This window comes from Vipera ursinii (genome assembly GCF_947247035.1).
Source record: "Vipera ursinii genome assembly, chromosome: 2".
NCBI lineage: Eukaryota > Metazoa > Chordata > Lepidosauria > Squamata > Viperidae > Vipera > Vipera ursinii.
Window position 1 is genome coordinate 160,842,884 of NC_139513.1, and position 23,611 is coordinate 160,866,494.

Here is a 23,611-nt window from a genome sequence, read left to right on the forward strand (position 1 = left end):
CAGCTAGAAAACAGGAGATGGTGCAAGATGCCAGCTTGGTACCTTGGTCAATTGCTTTCTATCAGGCCTTCCCAGTGCTTTTTTTGTAAAAGAAAAAGGTGCTGGAACTCACACATGTCCTACAATCCGCCTTGCCTACCCTACAAGGTTCCATGCAAAAAAAGGTGCCGGAACTCCGTTCTGAGCATTTTGTGACAAAAAAAAGCCCTGGGCCTTCCTAAGCAGACAGTGGCAAAGCACTTCCAAGAAATCTTCCAAGGAAAACTGCAGGGACTTGTGCAGGCAGTGTTCAGGACTTAACTGACTTGACACTAAAAAACAAACAAACAAACAACACAAACTGGTATAAAGTAGCTTTATTGTTTTCAATATGGCACCTACCATAATCAATAATCAGACATTGTATCAAGAAATCCCTTTTCTGATATTTAAGAAATTATAAGCAGTCTTTCTCCACCAAAGTTACTGTGTACTATTAATGAAACAAAGCTCAGAATTTACATGTGGTATAGCTTCTTCTGTTACTGGAAAAGAAGCAGCCTTGTTGTTGTTTTTTTTAAATCCAGACACTATTTTTGCAGAGGGGGAAAAATATGAATTCGTTCTCACCATTCCCCATACATTCAGATCAATAAATAATGGAGTTGTACAGCATTACTTTTTGCTTTTCAAAACTAAAGCAGCAGGTCTCCTAGCATGTTTCAGTGAAATAGATAGTAAATTCAGCACAAAACAGCTTAAGGACTGGGAAGCGATTACACTACTTTATTTTAAAAGTACTGTAGGTCAATTGCTTTCTGAGTAAGTTTCGGATATATCCACTCGAATGCCCAGAATTTCTCAGCCATATTTGTTCATTGCTGAGGATTCTGGGAATTGAAGTCTGTAAGTTGCCTAGGAAATACCGAATCAAGCAAGCCCTGTATCCTGATTTGAGCCTCATAATATTTGAAACTCCCCACCCACCTCTCCAATGAATGGATGTATTATTTTCTCAGCAACTCCCTCCGATCCCGGAACTTGATTCCGCACAGTGTAAATCAGGGGTCTTCAAACTTGGCCCTTTTATGACTTGTGGACTTCAGCTCCCAGAATTCCTCAGCCAGGCATGCCTGGCTGAGGAATTCTGGGAGCTGAAGTCCACAAGTCATAAAAGGGCCAAGTTTGAAGACCCCTGGCACTGTAAATAGTACCCAGGTAAGTGTATAAAAAACCAAAACCAAACCCACACCGAACTTTTCCGTACATATCCGAACGTCGGAGCGAGCGAACCGTCAGGTCGCTCACATTGCAGACGCCAGCGCGCTCACGAAAGCGATATTGCGCACACGCGACGGGCCTAACAAGAGGCGGGAAAAGCGGCGACGGGCACATATACACTCGGGCAGGAAACCCACGGATTTGAAATACACGCAAGTTCTGCGCGTTTGGCCGAGACGGGGCGTATACCACACAACAAAGCTCAGGCTTGCAAAAACGCCGCAAAAGAAAGAGAGAGAGAGAGAGAGAGAGAGAGAGAGAGAGAGAGAGAGAGAGAGAGAGAAAGAAAGAAAGAAAGAAAGAAAGAAAGAAAGAAAGAAAGAAAGAAAGAAAAAGAAAGAGAAAGAAAGAAAGAGAAAGAAAGAAAGAAAGAAAGAAAGAGAAAAATTAAGAAAGAAATTAAGAAATTAGAAAGAAAGAAAGAAAGAAAGAAAGAAAGAAAGAAAGAAAGAAAGAAAGAAAGAAAGAAAGAAAGAAAGAAAGAAAGACGATGTCCGCGCCCGGATCATCGCCTCGATCTTCTTCTCCTTCCGAGGCGCACGGACGCCCGCGCTGAAGACAAGGGGAATTAGTTTGGGGCAATCAAGCCCCAAGGAGGGGCAAGCCTCCTCTTTCCGCCCTTCCGAGTCTTGGAAGCCGCGAGGAGGGAAGGTGTGGGCGGTAAATGCTGGACCTCCCCCTCCCCCGGCGCTTGCGGTGGCGGAGGCGGCTGGATGCCGCTGTTGCAGTTTTTCTGGTCCGAGGCAGAAGCTGCCTGCCGCCCCCGAGCCCTCCCACGCGCGGCAGCGGCAGCTCAGAACCGCCGCCGCCGCCGCCGCTCCATTGTGAATCCGGCGGCGTGGGAGGCAATTCCGTGCCAAAGGCTCAGCGCAGAGGCGCGCAGAGGGAAGGCAGGCGGAGGAGGAGGAGGAGGGGGGGGGGCGGACAGAGAAGCTCCGACGGAGGGACGCAGAAGACCGTCGAAGCTGGACCGGGCTGCTGCGTCTAGAGCTCCGCGCCTTCTGGGTCCGCCTTGCCGCGGAGAGCCAGCCGAAGGGGCGGCCGCCAGCCAGGCTTCCGAGGCCTTGGGTCCACGCTCGACGGGCACATCGGTCAGGCTGCGAAGAAATCCACTGGCGCGGTAAGATTGCCGCGGGGAGGGGGGGCAGCGAGGAGAGGGGAAAGAGAGTGGGGGGGTGGGGGGTGGAGGGGAGAGCAGGAGAAGTGGGTCGAGGAAGGGGATCGACTGGGAAGCAAGTTGTGGGGAGGGGGAGGGCAAGCGAGCCAGGCGGAGAACTGGCGAAGAGGAATCGGCTGCCAACCTGGCAGCTCTTCTTCGACGAAACGCTTCTTCCAGAAGCTGCTCGGATGCCAAGGGCGTCCCTGGGGAAAATGCCGACACGTTCAAAAGGATCTCGGAGCTCAAGCTTGATTTTTTTTTGGGGGGGGGAAAGAGCCACGCCCCCCCACACACACACCTGTGCAACCTTATTTGCTGCTGTCCGTTCTGGAGACCTTGAGTCCAATGAGCCCGGTGGATTCTGCACAGGCTCAGAAACACTCCCATCTCTTTTCAGTACTTCAAAGAGGGCATTTTTGGGAGTTGCCATGGTGCACCCAGAAAAATCACACCAGCATTGGTGTCTGAGAAAGAATATGAGGCAGGGAAGAGTTTAATTTCTTTGCCTAAGTTAACATTTTTTTTTGGGGGGGGGGGAAAGCCAGGACAAAAGCAATGTCATCGCTGAGCTTTCAACCTGGGCTTGAAATACTGATGTTAAAATGGATGGAGGTTACGATTATGTGCATCCTCATGAACACCTAATCTTTAATGCTTTATCCTAGAAATATCAGGTATTTGGGATTAGAAAATCTATTTTCCAGGTAGTAATCTTAGAATTATAATTTTATAATCTCTCTCCAGTGCTTTAAATGATAAGATGAGCAAGATGATAAGCCAGGTGGTATAGTGTTTAAAGCCTTTGGATAATGACAGGTAGTCCTCGAGTTACAACCACAATTGAGCCCCAAAATTATATTGCTAAGTGAAACATTTGTTAAATGAGTTTTGACCCATTTTGTGACTTTTCTTGCCACAGTTGTTAAGGGAATCATTGCATTTTTTTTTTATTGAAAAGTTTTACAGTACATTTTTGGATACAAAAAACCCCTCTCCTCCCCCTCCCCTCTCCCCAACCCCTCCCTCCCCCTCCCCTCCCCGACTTCCCAGAGCTGAATACAGGGTATAAAAATACAAACAAGCATAATCTAGAATATGCTAACAACAATAAAACATTAAGTTCTATCGCACTTTAACTCTCCATCGTCAAAAAGAATCATTGCATTTGTTAAGTTAGTAACGTGGTTATTAAGTGAATCTGGCTTCCCCCATTGACTTTGCTTGACAGAAGTTCGCAAAAGGGGATCACATGACCCCAGGGCACTGCAACCGTCATAAATACGAGTCAGTTGCTAAGTGTCTGAATTTTGGTCATGTGAACATGGAGATGCTGTCGTAAGTGTGAACAATGGTCATAAGTCACATTTTTCAGTGCTGTTGTAATTTTAAACGGTCACTAAATGAACTGTTGTAAGTCGAGGTCTACCTTTACTTTTAATACTTACCCTGTTGGCATCTCTAGAGAAGACTGGCAAGAACTATAGGAAGAGAGTGAAGTTTGATCTGAATAGTGTCTGTCAACAACCATCAGTTGCTGTTGACCTCACCAAGTTAACAAGTTTAAGAATCATGACCAGATGAGTTAATTTGACTTTGTTATAATTGACAAAATCTTGCATGTTGGAAAGTGCAGTTTTCTCCCCGTTTCCTTTACAGCTGGAGAAATAGGGAGGGGCCTCTTGCCCCGCCCTATATCCAGCTGCGCCCCATGCTGTCTCTTATCTGACCGTTCCCTTGGCAGTGACTCTTCGCCCAGTTTCTCAAGCTTTTTCCCACATTACAGTTGCATTCCCCATTAGCCCCCCCTCCCTTCCACACCCACATATCTCCCACTTGTATTCTCAGAATTTCCTCACCCGCTGTTTATCCAAGAAGAGAAAATAATGGCAGCTCTGTTGGTATCCATGGAGTGCCAACTCCTCCCCAGCCCATTGCTTCACTGTCTTAATGGCCTTGTAAGAGAAGACCGAGTGTGCGCATGGGTGGATAAAGAAGGAACAAAGCAGTGGGCGTTTGGAGGAGTCAGATATGGGTGTATGTGTTGGTTACTAGGCCCAGCAAGAGGTGTGTGCCGACTGTTTCTGGCTGGTGCAGAAAATCGAGGTTTTGTGTGAGCACACATATGTACCAACTAAGCAGGTGAATAGATCACACTGGGTTTTCAAAGGACAGAAGCTTGACTGTAATGTTGATCGGGCTGGTAGTGCAAAGGCAAAGACTTTGATGCATGGGGTGCTGTTATTATAAGTTAGGGTCATTTACTGTATTTGGAAGATTTATAATAAAGATTAAAACCCTCATAGTGCAGAGGCAAAAACTAAAATGGAGTACAAGAGTTTCCTTTTGATGGCAAGATTAATGTATTAGAGCTTGGAGTTGAGGTGTGGGATGGATGGACAATGTGCATCCCCACTGAATTCTAGTGCAAGATCAAATTCTCCTGTCAAAAAAAAAAAGGAAAAAGGCAGTAATCAAGAAAGCAGGATCTTAAGGAGTAATTGAAGTTTTCAGCAGCAGTCTGAAAATACACTTAATAAGAACTACGCCCCACTGAGCACAGTGGGACTTTATTCCAAGAAAGCAAGGGGAGAGTGGTGTTACCAACATGAAGGAGAGAGAAAGGAAAAGGCTGGGGCCTTGTTTGCCTCAGGAATATGGCAGTGATGTGGAATTAACAGAGCAGGGAATATATGAACTACTACAATACACTGAAGAGGCTGTGGAGAAAGCCTCCCCTGTTTATTGTAGAGCCTTAGAAGACAACTGAGCTGGATCAGATCCCTTCAGCCAAATTTGGGTCTGTTCAATGCAAAGAAACTGGAGGAAATTTTCAGTATAAATCATCTGTTTACATCCATCAAGCCGTTGTTCCTACGTGAATGGGGTCATGGACAATAAGCAAGAAAAAGAAAAGCCCCTTAATTCATGACACTGATAAAAAGGTAAAGGTTACCCCGCACATGTGTGCTAGTCGTTTCCGACTCTAGGGGCCGGTGCTCATCTCCGTTTCAAAGCCGAAGAACCAGCACTTGTCCGAGGACGTCTCCGTGGTCATGTGGCCGGCATGACTAGATGCCAAAGGCGCACGGAACGCTGTTACCTTCCCACCAGAGTGGTCCCTATTTTTCTACTTGCATTTTTACCTGCTTTCGAACTGCTAGGTTGGCAGAAGCTGGGACGAGTAACAGGCGCTCACTCTGTTACGCGGCACTTGGGATTCGACCCGCCAAACTGCTGACCTTCTGATCGACAAGCTCAGCGTCCTAACCCACTGAGGCACCGCGTCTCCATGACACTGATAGCTCAGGCTAATTCAAACTTGCAAACTTAGTGCAAAACAAATGCCAAGTTTTTTCTTCTTTCCTCGCCTGCCTGTATTATGGAGATAGAGAGGGGTTCTGCCTTCCTTCCATTTTGGCCACCACAGGTAGTCCTCAACGTATGACCATAATTGAATCCCAGTTGTCAAATGACTTTTGCCCCATTTTATGACCTTTCTTTTGCCACGGTTTTTAAGCAAATTGCTGCAGTTGTTAAGTCAGTCATGCAGTCATTAAGCAAAAGGTGGCTTCACCCATTGACTTTGTTTGTTGGAAGCTGGTTGCGAAGGTTACAAAGGGTGATCACATGACCCCGGAACAGTACAACTCTCATAAATATATGCCCAGTTGCCAAATGCTCAATTTTTGATCACGTGACCATCAGGATGCCGCAAAGGTTGTAAGTGTGAAAACCGATCGTGAGTCACTTTTTTTTAGTGCCATTGTAATTTCGAACTGTCACTAAACAGATGGTTGTAAGTTGAGGACTCCCTGTACTTTGGCCTTCACAGTCTCACTCTGTCACCCCTGCAGGCAACTGGCAATGGCATTGTTGCTGCCCCGCACCCTGGGCGAACTCCAGCTCTACCGCGTCCTCCAGCGAGCCAACCTCCTGTCCTACTATGAGACCTTCATCCAGCAGGGCGGCGATGATGTGCAGCAACTGTGCGAGGCTGGTGAGGAAGAGTTCCTGGAGATCATGGCTCTGGTTGGCATGGCGACCAAGCCACTTCATGTCCGGCGCCTCCAGAAGGCTCTGCGGGAGTGGGCAACCAATCCTGGTCTCTTCAACCAGCCGGTACCCTCCATACCTGTAAGCAGCATACCACTCTTCAAAATCTCCGAGTCCGGGAGCCAGAAATCACTCACCAATGGACACACCAGTCCAGTAGAGATCCCTGGCAAAACCAGCGCCACTTCCCCTTCCAAAAGCCCCTCCGAGCCACGAGAGAAGCTGTCCCCCTTGTCAGCCATGCAGTGGGGGAACCCTGAGTCTGAAGAAGAAGGAGGGGTAACCTCACCCAGTGAGACCCCATCGTCCACTGAGCATCTCGATCCAGAGCTGGCCCATGCAGTGTCGGAGGGGGTGGATCGTCTGCTGCGCAGCTGCCCGCGCAGTGGAGATGTGGAGTTGAAGACCCTCCTGAAGCTGAATAAGAAGTTGGCCAAAACAGTGGGGCATATCTTCCAGATGGACAACGGAGACCCTCGGAAGGAAGAAGAGATCCGGCGTCACAGTGCCATCTATGGCCGGGGTGAAACTCGGCGATGCGAGGGCAAACAGCTCACCCTTCATGAGGTGAGCCATGGGAAGCTACGCTGGTCAACCAAAACTGAAGAATGTCATTTGCTTAAAGTATTCAATAAGTTTAGCAGACTAAAGAATGTCTAATACTAATGCTACTATGGTAATTAAAAAAAACACTTGACATTCTCAGGAGGGGGCAGCATCTGGCTGACCTCATCTGGAATGGGAAGTTAAGCAAGGGTAGGTCTGTTTGTCACTTGGATGGGGGACCTCAGGATATACTGTGGGGGAGTAAGCCAGATTTAACAAGTTTTAAAAACTATTGAAAGAAGGCAACTCATTCCCAGATGGCGTGAAGAAAACTGTATGGATGCATTGAACTAATCACTGAGAACTGAGCTTAACTCAAAGGAGCCTCTACTGGTGCAGTCCTCTGTGTTAGTCTGTAAAATGAAGGTAGTAATTTTGCTTTTAAATGATACAGAATTAACCTAAAAAATTCTATGGAAAAAGAGTTTCACAGTGGTGGGACCACCAACCTCAAGAGTTTTGGCTGAAGAACCAAGGATTAGGGCCTTAGAGAGTAACTGCAAAGGATGTGTCCTTCCAGTCCTCCAGTCTTTTACTCATTAACAAGAATATCCATTGATTAATTGAGAGCTAATTTTAGTGGATGTGGACTCTGCCTTATTCTAAATCATTGTTGAATTATTCCAACCACTGTGGCAAAAGTATCTCTCTCCTCCTCCTCCTCCTCCTCCTCCTCCTCCTCCTCCTCCTCCTCCTCCTCCTTCTCTCTCTCTCTCTCTCTCTCTCTCTCTCTCTCTCATTAAAATGGATCGTTGGTTGAAAAGTGCTTCATGTAGTCTGTAAATGATAATAAATGTAAGACTGTGAATACTAACTTCAACCAAATGCTAATAATGAACAGGCCCTAAATGCAGTTACCGACAGAATCCACATGCAATATAATGAGCGGAGCTGTCACCTCATACAGACAACCCAAACAGAAAAAAGCAAATGGGAAGAGTTCAAATGTTTTTTCACCCCAAGGCCAGCATAAATAATGTTTAAAATTAGTGGATTATGGTTCTTAGTCAATACATACAAACTTTGGCCAGGAAAACTAAAATACAGTATGTACTAAAATATAGTATACAACTATAAAGCCTCATGGGACTAAAATGTACACAGAATTACCAAAAATTACGATTAATGTTAATATTGCAAATAACATATGGCGATGAACTAAATGTAGAAGATAATATGTGGTGTCGTTAATGTAGTAGAAAATATGATAGATAACTAAAAATGAGATGTCATTGGGCTGATGATCTATTCACCCTTTTTTTTTCTTTGTACCCAAAGATTTCTATTGAAAAACGTGGTTGACAGGTTTGTGCCAAGATGGGTCAAGAACTGGGAACATAAAATAATCCAAGCCGTAGTAAATAGATAATTATGAATTACATTTCGATACAAATGTGATTTTAAAACAGGTTTAGAAATAAAGAGGATGGGACGTCTCAAATGAAGCTTGTTGATTTGCTGGTCCTTACTTTCAGAAACTTGGAGAATCACAGCTTTAAATGCTTTGGGCCTTTGAGGTCCTTTGCTTACTCAGCGAATCATTTCTGTTCCCTCTCTTCTCTCAGCTCACAATTAATGAGGCCGCTGCTCAGTTCTGTCTGCGAGACAATTCACTGCTGTTGCGTCGTGTGGAATTGTTCTCGCTGTCACGTCAGGTGGCTCGGGAGAGCAACTACCTATCTTCACTGAAAGGTTCCAGGTAAGACTCAGATCTTTGTGGTTTTGTTAGCAATGGGAGGTTCTCAAATTCAGCTGCAATCTTTTGAATGATTGTGGTAATCCTGTTGGGAAGGTTCTCAGCAGGCAGAATAAATTGCTATCGCTTCTTAGTCACAATCTTCCATCAACTATCCCTTTCAGATTGCTTGAAGAAACCTAATTCCTTCGAGCGGTTTGAAATACCTTTCGATATGTCCCATAGAAACAAGCAGATTTTTTTTTTAAAAAAAGCATTTTGCATGTATTCCATCTGACCTTGATTCCTATATTATGGAGCATGCTGTCAAAAATAAGTGCTAGATGTGAAGTATGCTGAATATTGGCACAAAGTGATCTCGGCTAAGCTGGAGCTAAAGTACGATTTGTCCACCTGTGTTAATTATCTGCCCACTAATGCTAATGAACACAGGTAATTAACCCAAGAGTACCTTGGGCATTCGGAAAGCAATCCTTGTATTATTTGCTGCTACTTTGTCTTCGAAGTTGGTTTCACAAAAACAGGAAATCATCATTAAACGATTTATTTTATTAATTCCATTTATATCCCGCCCTTCTCCGAAGACTCAGGGCGACTTACAAGCTTAGCAGTAGCCTTCATTCTATGTATATGCCTGCTTATTAGGGCTTTCACACACACCCCCAAGCGGCATTATTACAAAGTCAGCTTATTGCCCCCAACAATCTGGGTCCTCATTTTACCTACCTCGGAAGGATGGAAGGCTGAGTCAACCTTGAGCCTGGTGGGATGCGAACCTGCACTAATTGCAGGCAGCTGGTGTTACTTAAGGAGGCATTAGCCCACTCCTCCACCAAGGCTCTTATAATATAAGAATATAAGAATATAAGAATAATCCTGGATGAGCCTTGAGTTTTCATTATTTTCATCTCCAACTTTTTGTGTTGTGACAAAGAGCTCAGCAACTAATGTTTTCAGTTTTGAAACTGCTGTTTCCTGTTAAAGCTAAAATTTGGGGCCTAGAATTTGTACATGTGTATTATTATATAATTCATGTAATTCATTTTTTATTCTAATGTTTTAAAAAGCAAAAAGTAAAAGTAAAAAGTTTCTGCTTTGACTTTTGAACTAATCACTTTCCCTTTTTCAGTTGAAAAATTGAGAACTAGGAATTGTGCCGACTGTGACCACTTATCAAATCAGGATGTAAAGTTGTAAGATCCAATCTGGGCCGGTCAAAGGGACCAAAGATTTACTCTTCGGAGCTTTTAGCCACTAACCCGGGGACTGACCCAGATTGGATCTTGCAATATTATCCTGGGACACGTATATTTGCCTCCATTCATATAAAATTGTACTTAGACACCATTGTGAGTAACATGGTTGGAATGAATCTCAGCATCCTGATTTCAGCAACCATGGGAAATTGCAATTGCTTCTATAGAGAAAGATTAGATTTTCTCATAAGTATGAATATTAGGATAGATGGAGATAATCTGAGCCCAAGGTTAACTAACACATTCTCATCATATGAGGCCACAGATTCTTATGTTTAAAATAAGGGCCTATTTTACCCATCGTGATAAAGTGATCTGATTTACAAGTAGTGCTTGACTTACCACAATTCATTTAGTGACCGAAGTTACGACGGCACTGGAAAAAGTGACTTATAACCATTTTTCACACGACGATTGCAGCAACCCCACGGTCACATGATCAAAATTCAGACGCTTGGCAACTGACTCATATTTATGACGGTCGCAGTGTCCCGGAGGGTCATGTGATCTCCTTTTGCAACCTTCTGACAAGCAAAGTCAATGGGGAAGCCAGATTCACTTAACAATCATTTTGTTAACAACTGCAGTGATTCAAGTAACAACTGTTGCAAGGCAAGAGGGTTAAATTCACTTAACAACTGCCTTGCTTAGCAACTCAAATGTTGGGCTCACTTGTGGTCAGAAGTCAAGAACTACCTGTATTGGTTTTTGATATTCTTTTGTGTATTCAGCCATCACAACTTGCGAACCATGTGAAGTATGATGAGTGAACCCCTCCCATTAGGCCTAATCAAACAGACCACAATGAACAAAAGTGTAACTTAGTGCAACAGTCTTAGCCATTAAGCTTCATACGTAGATTGATTCATTATGGTCTGTTTAGCAAGCTGTGTTTGAGGAAAAGTAAATTTCAGCTGGTATCAAGCCCTATTTAATATAACCCTAGCAAAGGATAGTTAGCTTCTGTGATGTTATTAATGCTTTATATCAGTCCATTAAATTGTATTCATTCCAACACCCCACCCCTCCCCCAGGCTGCAAATTTTGTAAATGCTAAATTGGCACAGGCACATGTCCTGGACCAGGGTAGTCTAGAACAGTGCTTTTCAACCCATGGTACGCATACCACTGGTGGTACTTTGGCATGCATACCACTGGTGGTACCTTGGCACCTGGCAGGTGGTACAAGTATGATGGGTTGAAAAGCACTGTAAAAAAAGTGTAGTTGGGGGAATGAGCTAAAGCAGCTGCAGCGCTGCACAGATCTATGGGAGAATTGGCTGGAACTGCGGTGTTGCCAGGGCTCTGCTGAGCACCCACAATTGGTGCACGGCTCCAGCTAATTGGTGCTTCTGGGAGCAAAGCACAGCCTTGGAGAGGAGGAGTCAGTTGTGGGGGGAGAGAGGAGAGGATATAAAAGGAGGAGATTTTGGTGGGAAAGGGAGAGGAAAAAAATGGAGAAAGAGAAGGGGACGGAGAAAGAGAGACAGAGGAGAGGAGAGGCTTCTTTGAGACGAGCAGGGAGAGAAGAGGATAGAATGGTGCAACAATTAATATCAGAGAAACAGGCACAAGTTTCCCATGAAAAGTGTAGTAAGTGGGTGTACAGATAGTCCTCAACCTATGACCACAGTTGAGCCCAAAATTTATGCTGCTAAGTGAGAAATTTGTTAAATGAGTTTTGTCCCATTTTACAACTTTTCTTGCCACATTTGTTAAGTGTTAAGTTGTTAAGTTAGTAACATGGTTGTTAAGCGAATCTGGTTTCCCTATTGACTTTGCTTGTCAGAAGGTTGCAAAAGGGGATCGCATGACCCTGAAACGTTGTGACCATCATAAATACGAATCAGTTGCCAAGCATCCAAATGTAAATCACCTGACCCTGGGGAATACCGCAGTGGTCATAAGTGTGGAAAACGGTCATAAGTCACTTTTCTCAGTGCCGTTGTAACGGTTGCTAAATGCTGTAAGTCGAGGACTACTTTCTCCCCCTTTTTTGGTCAAGTTTTTGACACCTTACTGGTGGTATTTAAATACTGCCGTATCCTAAAAGTGGTACAATCTGTGAAAAGGTTGAAAACCACTGGTCTAGAACATATGGACTGTTGCATGAATGATTCTTCTGTGGTTGGGCTAGGAGTGATTTTCCTGGATATATTATTTAGTTGGACATGCTGACTCCTTTATGACTTTTGTCCTCAGACTGCGTCCAGATGAGAACTGTGGTGGACAAGCTAAGCGCTTCAAGCAAGAGGTAAGAGAAAAAGATAAGCTATATGTGTATGCACAAGAGGAAAAAGGTAGAGAAACGCTTTGAGTTTTAAAAGAAAAATACTATGAAAAATATGATGATGAAACAATGCATGCTTTATTTGAAAACCAGTGGTCCATTTGGATCTTTTTTTTCCAGTGAAGCAGAGGGTTTTCCCCCTTGTAATCTTTCAGTCGAAATTGGGAAAGTAGGATGCAAATCTCCTCTTGTATATATACTGCTCAAAAAAATAAAGGGAACAGAAAATAAGACATCCTACTATTAAATGCAGTACATTGTGTTGTTTAAGTGTTCCCTTTATATATATATATATGTGTGTATATGTATATGTGTGTGTGTATATATATATATGTGTGTGTGTGTGTGTGTGTGTGTGTGTGTGTGTGTGTGTGTGTGTGTAAATTACTAACAAAGAATTAAAGGAGACTGGGATGCATTTCTGACTCTTTAGTCTTCATCAGTCAGCCATACCCTTCTGAGATTCGAACCTGGGCTGATTGCATATTAGGCAGTGTTATTTACCTCTTAAGCCACAGGATCTCTCTCGCTCTGTTAGCTTTTTGCAAGGGGAGATATGCGTCAAATGTTAACTATTTAGATTACCTTGCTAGGCCCCAAACATGGGGCAAATCTTTATTTCCTGTTTTCAGCCTATCTTGAAGGCCATCGAACAGGCTGTAGTCACACCGGACAGTTCATATATTTGTGTAAATTACTAACAAAGAATTAAAGGAGACTGAGATGCATTTCTGACTCTTTAGTCTTCATCAGTCAGCCTTCAAGATGGCCTTCAAGATAGGCTGAAAACAGGAAATAAAGATTTGCCCCATGTTTGGGGCCTAGCAAGGTAATCTAAATAGTTAACATTTGACGCATATCTCCCCTTGCAGAAAGCTAACAGAGTGAGAGAGATCCTGTGGCTTAAGAGGTAAATAACACTGCCTAATATGCAGTCAGCCCAGGTTCGAATCTCAGAAGGGTATGGCTGACTGATGAAGACTAAAGAGTCAGAAATGCATCTCAGTCTCCTTTAATTCTTTGTTAGTAATTTACACACACACACACACACACACACACACACACACACACACACACACACATATATATATATATATATATATATATATATATATATATATATATATATATATATATATATATATATATAAGAGAGAGAGAGAGAGAAAGTAAGCACATCTTTCTGGACATATTGGTGTACATGTACATTTCTGAATGGAGCAGGCATATTAGAAGGAAGCAGGCTAAAGAGATGAAGGCTACCATTTCCTTGTCTGCTGAACTCTGGCCAAAACTTTTTTTTTTAAGTTCCAAGCTCCAAAAACAAAGCCTCCATGTTATTTTTACCAAATTCTTACCCCACCCTTCCAGTATCGTGTGTAACTAAACAGATTAAATGGAATTTAATACGTAAGTGCAGGAGGAAATGTCATACTAATCCATATACAACATAATTCCCGGCAAGCCAACTGGCTGATAATTCAAGATTAAAAACCATACAAGCAGATTGCTTGCCTTACAGTTCAGACTGTTCCAAGATTATATTTTGTGTGCAAGTTAATGCCGTGTTTAATGACATATTTAGTGCTTGCCGTAAAAAAAGGCATTATCATTTTTCAGTTTTGCAGTTCACAGCTCTAGTACAGAAAGTGACATCAGCAGGCAGGGAGCTGAGCTTCCCTTTAATTTTTCTTGGTAATTCTCCCACTAGGTTGCAGAACACAGCCGGCCTGAGCTTCCTTTGGTCTGTGAACCCTTCCTTCCCCCATACCGATCCAGCGTAGAAGAAGACACAGCCAGCTTGTCTGGGGAAAGCTTAGATGGACATCCACAAGGTGAGTGCTCTGGGCTCTTAAGGAAGTTTTCCATAGGTATCAACTATGGAACTAAAGTGGAAATTATGAAGGAGGCTTTGCTTTTTGGTAGGCTTCAGACAAAGTGAGGTCATTCCTGTTTGTAGAATCCATGTTGTCTCTGGAACAGTGATTCTCATGCACTACTTTACAAGAGCAAGGAACGTGCTCAGCCTCGTGTGCGGTATTCCATAGTGCAGGGGTAGGCAACCTTGGCTCTTTTATGACTCGTGGACTTCAACTCCCAGAATTCCTGAGCCAGCCATGCTGAGGGAAAAGGGAGAGGTTTCCAAGCTGAGCCATGCTGGCTCAGGAATTCTGGGAGTTGAAGTCCACGAATCATAAAAGAGCCAAGGTTGCCTGCCCCTGCCATAGCGCATTACTTTAACCCTAACTTCAAACTGGTTAAATAGAAGTTGCAATTTGTACATTTGATTATGTCCGTTCACTGCCTCTTCCCCCACCCCACCTTCACTCAGTCTTGCTTGCTGTGTGACCATAACATAAACTAAAGTATTACTAATTTCATTGCTTTGTGGAGGAAACCATGATTGGCTAGGTTTATACAGCATGCCAAGCCATGAATCATAGTCTACAAATCAGAATGGCTGGGTTTTCACATTCCGGCAACCAAAAGTAAACAAACCGTATGATAGCTTAAATATGTTTTCCTTTTTTTTCCCTTTTTTTTCTCTTCACCCTCTTTTTATCCTCTTCTCCTTTTAAATACAAACATACCAGTCTTTGTTTTATTTTGCTATTTCTTTGTTATAATGAGATATAATGGTCTTAATCCAAACAAACCCCTAGCAGAGCTTCAGCAAGTATTAACTTAATATAAATTAAGTTTAAGTTTAAATTTAAGTTTATTTGATTTCTATACCGCCCTTCTCCCGAGGGACTCAGGGCGGTTCACAGGGCATATATAAATAGCAGTACAAAAATTAAAAAGAAATTAAACCAATGCCCAATTAAAATACAACAACAATAAATAGTAAAAAACCCATTAAAAACCCATATTCCCCCATCAGGCCAGACCGGCTAGTTCAAATAAGTGGGTCTTCAGCCCGCGGCGGAAGGTGCGAAGGTCCGATGCCATCCGGAGCTCAACCGGCAGTTGGTTCCATAATGCCGGAGCACCCACAGAGAAGGCCCTCCCCCTGGGGGCCACCAGTCGACATTCCCTGACCGGAGGCACCCTGAGGAGGCCCTCTCTGTGGGAACGCATAGCTTTACATTCCCAGAGTTCTTTATAAATTCTAGTTTTATTTATAGTAGGTGTAGAGTTATCTGTCCTAATTATTTATAGTGTTTAGATTGTTCATTGCAAAATTATAGCTTTATTTATAGGATTACTTTGTGTTGTAATATCTCTATTCTATAATTTTATCTTAATAATTTTTTATTTACCCCAATGTAGTAAACTATGTTGACTTTTCCTTTTTTACATAACTTTCAGTGATGCAATTCTGCTTTCTTAGAATCCAGTTGCACTTCTGTGGTTTTGGTTTAGTTTGTGAAGACTGAGGAAGAGAGCTTTATAGAGGTAGTCCTCAACTTACAAACACAATTGAGCTCAAAAGTTCTGTTGCTAAGGGAGGCATTTGCTAAGTGAATTTTGCCCCATTTTATGACTTCTTCTTGCCACAATTATTAAGCGAATCACTGCAGTTGTTCAGTTAGTAACCTGGTTGTTAAGTGAATCTGGCTTCCCCATTGACTTTGCTTGTCAGAAGGTTACAAAAGGGGATCACATGACCCCAGGACACTGCAACCGTCATAAATACGAGTCAGTTGCCAAGCATCTGAATTTTGGTCATGTGAACATGGAGGTGCTGTCGTAAGTGTGAACAATGGTCGTAAATCACATTTTTCAGTGCCGTTGTAATTTTAAACGGTCAGTAAATGAACTGTTGTCATAAATATGAATCAGCTGCCAAGTGTCTGAATTTTAATTATGTGACCATGGGGATGCTGCATCAGTGTAAATTATGAAAAACGGTCATGTCACTTTTTTCAGAACTGTTGTCACTTCAAACGGTCAGTAAATACACTTGTAAATTGAGGATTATCTGTACATCCTAAGAGTAAGAGGTGAAATAGGAAAAAAGAGAATACAATAGAAAACATTGTTCAGCATATCTCTTCATTCTCAACAGCTACTGTTAAATCATCACTATTCTAAATGCAGTCTAAAATTAGTAAATCATTGGTGATTAAATTTTTAAAAAGCAAAATAGTTTTTGGAGAACTTCAGTTATATTTATTTAGACATTCATTTATTGATTCTCTGATAAAAAGCAATGTTTTTCAAATTTGGCCACTTCAAAATTTAGCATGCCGGCTGGGGAATTCTGGTAGCTGAAGCCCACACATTTTAAGGTCACCAAGTTTAAAAAAACGCTGTATTAAAGTAAATACATCTTCACTTTTCTATGTAAAGTTGATAACCCTTTATGTGAAAACTCACATTTTCTAAGGTTCGTCTCCTCCTCTAGTTCTCACTGTCATCCTTCCCTTCCTTAACAGACCATAAAAGTGTTGCGTTTCCTCCAGGGAAATGAATTGGTAGCACGCATGGAGTGTGAAAGATAACTGAGGAACCTCAACCCGCTTTCTTGCTCTCTCTCTCACCTTTAAGTGTTGTTGTTGTTGTTAATTGCGAAGTCCTGTCTGACCCATCGCGACCCCATGGACAACGTTCCTCCAGGCCTCCCTGTCCTCTACCATCTTCTGGAGTCCATTTAGGCTCACGCCTACTGCTTCAGTGACTCCATCCAGCCACCTCATTCTCTGTCGTCCCCTTCTTTTCTTGCCCTCAACCTTTCCCAGCATTAGGCCCTTCTCCAGTGAGTCCTTCCTTCTCATTAGGTGGCCAAAGTACCTTTAAGTACAACTCAGTATATATTTTTTTCAATAATTCCAGGCTGTCAGGCTCTTGAACGGGAAATAATTTTATAATTTTATGTATGATTAACTTGCGAGGCCGGTGTGTTGTGCAATTAGCTCACATGGTGTAACAAGATGGTGGGTTTGTTGTCACTTTCAGTTGTGGTGGTGGTGAGGCACGAAGGGAGGCTCAGCCATTCTCAACGTGTACATGGTTGTACTTTGACAATAAAGGTTCATTCATTCATTCATTCAATTACACGCAGCGCAACTTTTCCCTGTTACTTTTGGACCTATTCTAGCTATCTGAATCTCGGGACAGATCATTTGAGAGCAGTATCCTACTGATTTAATACCTTTTACTTAAAGGCATGTCCTTCCCCTCCTGATTCTTTTTCTCAATAGCTACTGGGTCTTGTCCCCGGCTTACGCCACCCCCCAACACTGCTTCTGATGCACTGCTGAGTCTCCCGCCACATGGGCTATGGAGTCGTCACATCCTGCAGCAGACACTGATGGATGAAGGGCTGCGATTGGCCCGGCTGGTGTCCCATGAGCGAGTGGGAAGGCTCAGTCCGTGTTTACAAGGAAAACCCCAGATGCCTGGTAAGTAGCTATTTTATTTTATTTTATTAATTTAATTTAATTTAATTTAAATTTTAATTTATTTTACTTTTATTTAATTTAGTTTATTATTTTATTTTACTTTATTTTTCTTTTATTTGTTTTAATTGTCTTTTATTTGTTTTATTATTATTTAGGTACCGTATTTTCCGGCGTATAAGATGACTTTTTAACGCATGAAAATCTTCTCAAAAGTCGGGGGTCATCTTATACGCCCAGTCGCCTTATACGCCGGAAAATAGTAAATCCTCGGGAGCAGAGACGTTAGTGGAACGGACAAATCCAGCGCTCAAGAATGGCGAAAGACAGCCTCCTCATAAATAAACCGACCAGCCCAACCGAGGCTGAGGCTCCAGCTTACCGGTGTCCTAGGGCAGCAGACCCCCTTTTTTTTTTTGGAAGGGAGCGGGAGTCAAGCGCGTGCCGAGCCGCCGGCGCTTGGCGAGCACGAGAGCTCAAGGGAGTGCGGGAAGCCAGGCGGAGGCCAACCTGACATGTTCGTGCAGAGCTGAGCTTCACCTGACCCTGGGAGTTCGACTTCAAGGTGTGGTGCTGTGGCCAGACCTACAGCAACACCCGCCCGGGAAGGCGCAGCTCAGGAATTGCGACAGGCAGACCGTAGCAGAAAGCTGGCACTGGGGCTTCAGCAACCCGGGGTCGCCCCTCCGCCCTGAAGTAGAAGGCGGCCTTTTGAAAAATAAATATTATAATATGTGCAGGGTTTTTCCCCTTTATTTCTTGTTCCCCTTTCGGTATACTCCAGCGATAACTTATGCAAGTGAAAGGAGGAAAAAACTTGCGTTTGCATTTTCTTGGAAAACGTTAGAAAAGCACAGCAAAATGCAGGGGAGGGTAAACGGGCTTCTCGATCTCAGTGCCACGCAGGGCTCCTTCTGGTTTCTAGTTACTTGGAAACTCGGGGCTTTCTTTGAGGGAATCTCAAACTTGTGACACAGGGCTGAGCCTGTTTCTTTCACCACCACCACCACCCCGCCCTCCGCTGGCCCTGTTCATTAACTAACCTACGGAAAGAACCGCCTTCTTTCACACCTGGTGCCTTCCCGAAGTGTTGGGCCACAATGCTCATCGCTCCTGGCCAAAACAGTCAGTGCGTGTGGCTGAAGTAGAAGGGGCGCCAAGGCGAGAGGAGACGAGGTTTAGGCAAGGCAGAGCAAAGCTGATCTCGAGGCCAAAAGCTCTTGATAAACCTTCACCTAATTGAGAAGCAGCCCTGACTTCCTACTTACCCGTATTTTCCGGCGTATAAGACTTTAACCCATGAAAATCATCTCAAAAGTTGGGGGTCATCTTATACGCCCAGTCGTCTTATACACCAGAAAATACGGTATATTTGCTGCCCACCTTGCTACTAGGTTACTCTGGGGTGTCTTACAACATGAAAAGCTATAAAACTAAAAGACCAAATATTTCTAAAAAGCAATAAAATAGGATTACAATCCAAAGTAAAATTACAGTTAAAAGACAGAGGGAGCAGGATTGCGCAGGAGGGGGCGGCAGGATTTTTTTCTTACTCCCATCAACTACCTCCAGTATGACACTGTCCCACTGGGCAGATGGCAGAGCCAGGTACTCAGGTCCCTTAAGGAAGGTCCAGAAAGGGGGTGAGCAGCCCTCGCTTTGGGCAGGGCTAAGATGTTCCAAAGGGCAGGAGCCTCAGCAGAAAAGGCTCTTTATGCTTCATTTGAAATGTGAGGGGCAGCAGAAAGGCTGGGATGGCAAAGAAAAGATCATCAGTGCTGACACAACTATGTTATCGGGGAGCCTGGCAGGAGTGAATGATACCATCGAGAATGAGAAGAGCTATAATCTCCGTCTAGATGAGGATCTGTCGCATCCCTTTGGGGAAAGATGGTCACTGCTGAGTAAAAGCCAAAACTACTATTTTTTTTTCAAGGAACAGATGGGGAAGCTTGTATGCTGGATGTGAGGGAAGCTGCAGTCAAATTAGGGGAGGGAAGGGGCAGCTTTTGTTTCTAAAAAGATTCACCCAGTTGCCCAAAATAAGGGTTACTAGAGGCTTCATCTTACAGTTCGTGTTTTGGAATGTGCAGAAAAGTGAACTGCGTATGATTCAGGAAAGGTCAGCTATAGTGAGGCACTGGGCACTTGTGGTTCAGGAACCGAGAAGCAAGATTGTGACCCACAGCAACGTGAGTTTCTGGATTCCTCCCAAAATGTTCTGAGAAGATGCTGGAAGTACTGGGAAAAGAATGGAATCTCCATTATGACATACAATTCTGATTTTATTTTTAAATTTTGTTAGTTGCGTAAAGATTCCAAAGGTGGGATAGATTTTTTTTAAAATACATAGCAGACAGATTTACCTAGACTTTTTTTGCTGGCCTCCAAAATTGACGTTTAGACCCTGAAAAAGGAGGGAGGTCATACTCATTCCATGATCCCCCTGTGTTAACCCCCCCAACATCAATAGTTCCTTATTTGGGAAGTCCCTGCTCAGTTGTTTTAGTTTTCTTGATAATTAGTTTTTAAAAGTATCAGTATATGGAGTCAAATTTTTGATGAGGCAAAGACTATCCATAGAAACATTATCTAGTAGCCATTGGAGAACGTCAGAAAACGAATTTTGGATTCTTTCCGTGCTCAAATAGGAAACCTATAAAATTGAAGAACGGTGGTGGCGCAGTGGTTAGAATGCAGTATTGCAGGCTAATTCTGCTGACTGCCAGCAGTTCGATCCTCAACAGCTCAAGGTTGACTCAGCCTTCCATCCTTCTGAGGTCAGTAAAGTGAGGACCTAGATTGTTGGGGGCAATAGGCTGATTCTGTAAACCGCTTAGAGAGGGCTGCAGAGCACATTGCTATTGCTATTTTCCTTGTGCCACTTACAGGTCTATAACGGCATGTCTGAGCTTTGAAATGGATCAGGAAATCTTAAGTTTCTATGTTTCTCTCTCTTTTAGAATTTGGAGAAACCCTTTCTGAGAGATGCCAGCCTCCAGCAGCACAGCCTGAGGCTAGAAGAAACAGCATTAAGATGGAACCAGACACCAGCCGGCAGTGAACGGCAGAGGCAGCCTTGCTCAGCCATTAAGCAATAATACTCCAGCCAGCTCTGAGCGTTAGACCAGGGAGGCTGTCCTCTGGATCACCCCGTGTGGGGCCTGTGGGACTTTCTTGCAGAAGGCGAGCTGTCATATTAGCACAACCGACTCTTCACCCTGTTCTCTTCATGGAATGGAGAGCGTGCTTTGACTCCCAAACAGAAGAGCATGGACCTATGGACAGCGAATCATGTAGGAAGACCTGCCATCTTAATTTAACTCAGCAAGATAGGGGTGCCCTGGCTACAGTTGATAGCATGAGCTCAGGTAGACCAAATCTCTGGCCCTCTGACGGACTAATGGAAGGTCATACTTACCCACAGCCTTTCCTCCCACGTGAGACTTGAAACTGAGGGGTACGTAGCCATAAACAAGCACATAAATATCCTGTACATATTTTATTGAAAGGCATATAAGTGATTGGCCATAAACACATCTTGTTCCCAGATCGTCCCCATTCTCTCAGCCGCACGCATACACATGAAACATGTTTGTTGTTGCTCTTTAGTCTTTTGTCACAGATGTTCCCTGTATGCGCAGAACCTGCTTCCCTGGGATTGTTTGTAGCATACACACACACACACACCGCAAACCATTTTGCAAATTGCGATAGAAAGGATAATTCTTCGTGTGAGGGAAGGAAAAAAAATTATCAAAGACACAGGAGGTTACTACGCTATCTGTATAAGTAAACGAAATGTGTAAATTGAATTGAATTCAGTTTTTGTATCCCCTCCCCTCCACTGGAATATGGTCCCAGTTTTAAGCCCAAGGATGTTCCTCAGACCAGGAGAACTGGGGCATCTTAATGCCACACATCTTGCCCATCCTCAGAATTTTCCTGTTTTTTTTTTAATCATGTATACAATATTGAAAATATTCTCATTACTTCTGTTGCCTGTTGACTTTCTATTGTGGTTAGCCATCAGAAGCATTAATTGCTGTTTAGCCGAGTTTGGATTGTTGGGAGGTATTTTGATTCCTAATGGCTTTAGAGAGGCTAGGTGAGGGGTAGGCAACCTCGGCTCTTCTATGACTCATGGACTTCAACTCCCAGAATTCCTGAGTCAGCATAGCTGACTCAGGAATTCTGGGAGTTGAAGTCCATGAGTCAAAAGAGCCGAGGTTGCCTACCCCTGGGCTAGATGTTTACCCCATTAAAATATTGAACTGCTGCCGTTTGGATATGGGCACAGCAGCACCAGCAGCTTCCTCCATGCTAAGCTGCCTCCCAGCAGCAGCTTTGTGTACAAGTAGTCGACTTACGACCACAATTGAGCCCAAAATTTCTCTCACTGAGAAATTTTATTGAGTTTTGCCTCATTTTACGACTCCTTGACACATCTGTTAAGTAAATCACTGCAGTTGTTAGAAACATGGTGGTTAAGTGAAACCTGGCTTCCCCATTGACTTTGCTTGTCAGAAGGTCTCAAAAGATGGTGATCCCATGACACACATACATACACACACACACACACACACACACACCCGGCCACTGCAATTCGTCATAAATAGGAGCGTTTCCAAGGGGCCGAATTTTGATCACGTGACCTTGGGGAATGCTGCAAGGGTCGTGTCGAAAAACGGTCGTAAGTCACTTTATTCAGCGCCATTGTAACCTCGAACGGTCACTAAGTGAACTAAGTTGAGGACTACTTTTATCGTTATCAGAACTACTGACACAGGGAGGTGAATTATCCCTTTTTGTACCAGAACGCGGTGAATTTATAAAGGACCCAACAAAGGGGGGAGGGGTGTCTTGCTGAGTCACGTTCCACCATTCTCTCTCTCAGTCCTCCCTACTCCTATCTTAAGGCTTCTCGCTTAGGAGCTTATTTATAAAGGTAATCCTCAACTTACAACCACAATTGTGACCAGAATTCCTCTTGTTAAGCAAGGTAGTTATTAAAGGAGTCGTGCCCGATTTTGTGATTTTTTTTTTGCCAAGGTTTTAAGCAAATCACTGCAGAGAAATGAATCCTGCTCTCTCCCCCCCCAATTCACTTTGGTTGTTGGAAGAGAGCTGGGGAGGTCACAGTGATCACATAACCTCCCCCCCGTTTTGTGTACATACATACACACACACACACACACATATATATATAAAAAATGCTTGTTAACTATTTAGATTACCTTGCTAGGCCCCAAACATGGGACAAATCTTTATTTCCTGTTTCAGCCTAACCGAAGGCCATCGACAGGCAGTGACAGCTCATATTTGTGTAAATTTTTTTTTTAGATTGCTCCCTTTAATTCTTTGTTAGCAATCTAAAATAAAAAAAATTTACACACACACACACACACACACACACACACACACACACACACACACACACACACACATATATATATATATATATATATATATATATATATATATATATATATATATATATATATATATATATGTATATATATATGATGGTTGCAGCAAAGTGGGGGGGGGGAGGTTACGTGAATATATATATATATATGCATATGCATGCCGGTTTCCAAGTGCCAGAATGTTGATCACGACTGTAGAGATGCTGCAACAGTTGTAAGTTCAAAAACTGGTTGCAAGTTGCTTTGTTGGGTGCCATTTCAACTGTTGCTTAAATGGACAATGTTATGTCAAGGGCTACCTGTACTTTTTTTCCGGATCACTTTACTTTCCTCTAAGATGGAAGAGGAGTGAACAGCAAAGAGGAAACTGATGTCATCATAGAAGTGGACGGGCTAATCTCTTAACTACTTGCAGAAAATAGAAGATCCTGCACGGATCTTCCATTTTGAAAGAGTTGCCTAGAAAGCAAAATCAGCCAGTGAAAAGCTATACTGGCTGAGAGCTCCGGACATTTAC

General features: G+C 43.3%; 1 protein-coding gene across 1 annotated transcript; it reads left to right on the forward strand.

Moving 5' to 3' along the window:
* Positions 1-1,168: 1,168 nt before the first annotated feature.
* NAB2 (NGFI-A binding protein 2) lies at positions 1,169-22,822 on the forward strand. Its single transcript, XM_083356715.1, is given in 8 exon segments — positions 1,169-2,175; positions 2,177-2,380; positions 6,274-7,039; positions 8,644-8,777; positions 12,233-12,284; positions 14,032-14,155; positions 17,468-17,668; positions 20,629-22,822. Coding segments are annotated over 8 exon segments (1,833 nt in total). The 5' UTR covers positions 1,169-1,924; the 3' UTR covers positions 20,730-22,822.
* Positions 22,823-23,611: the final 789 nt, after the last annotated feature.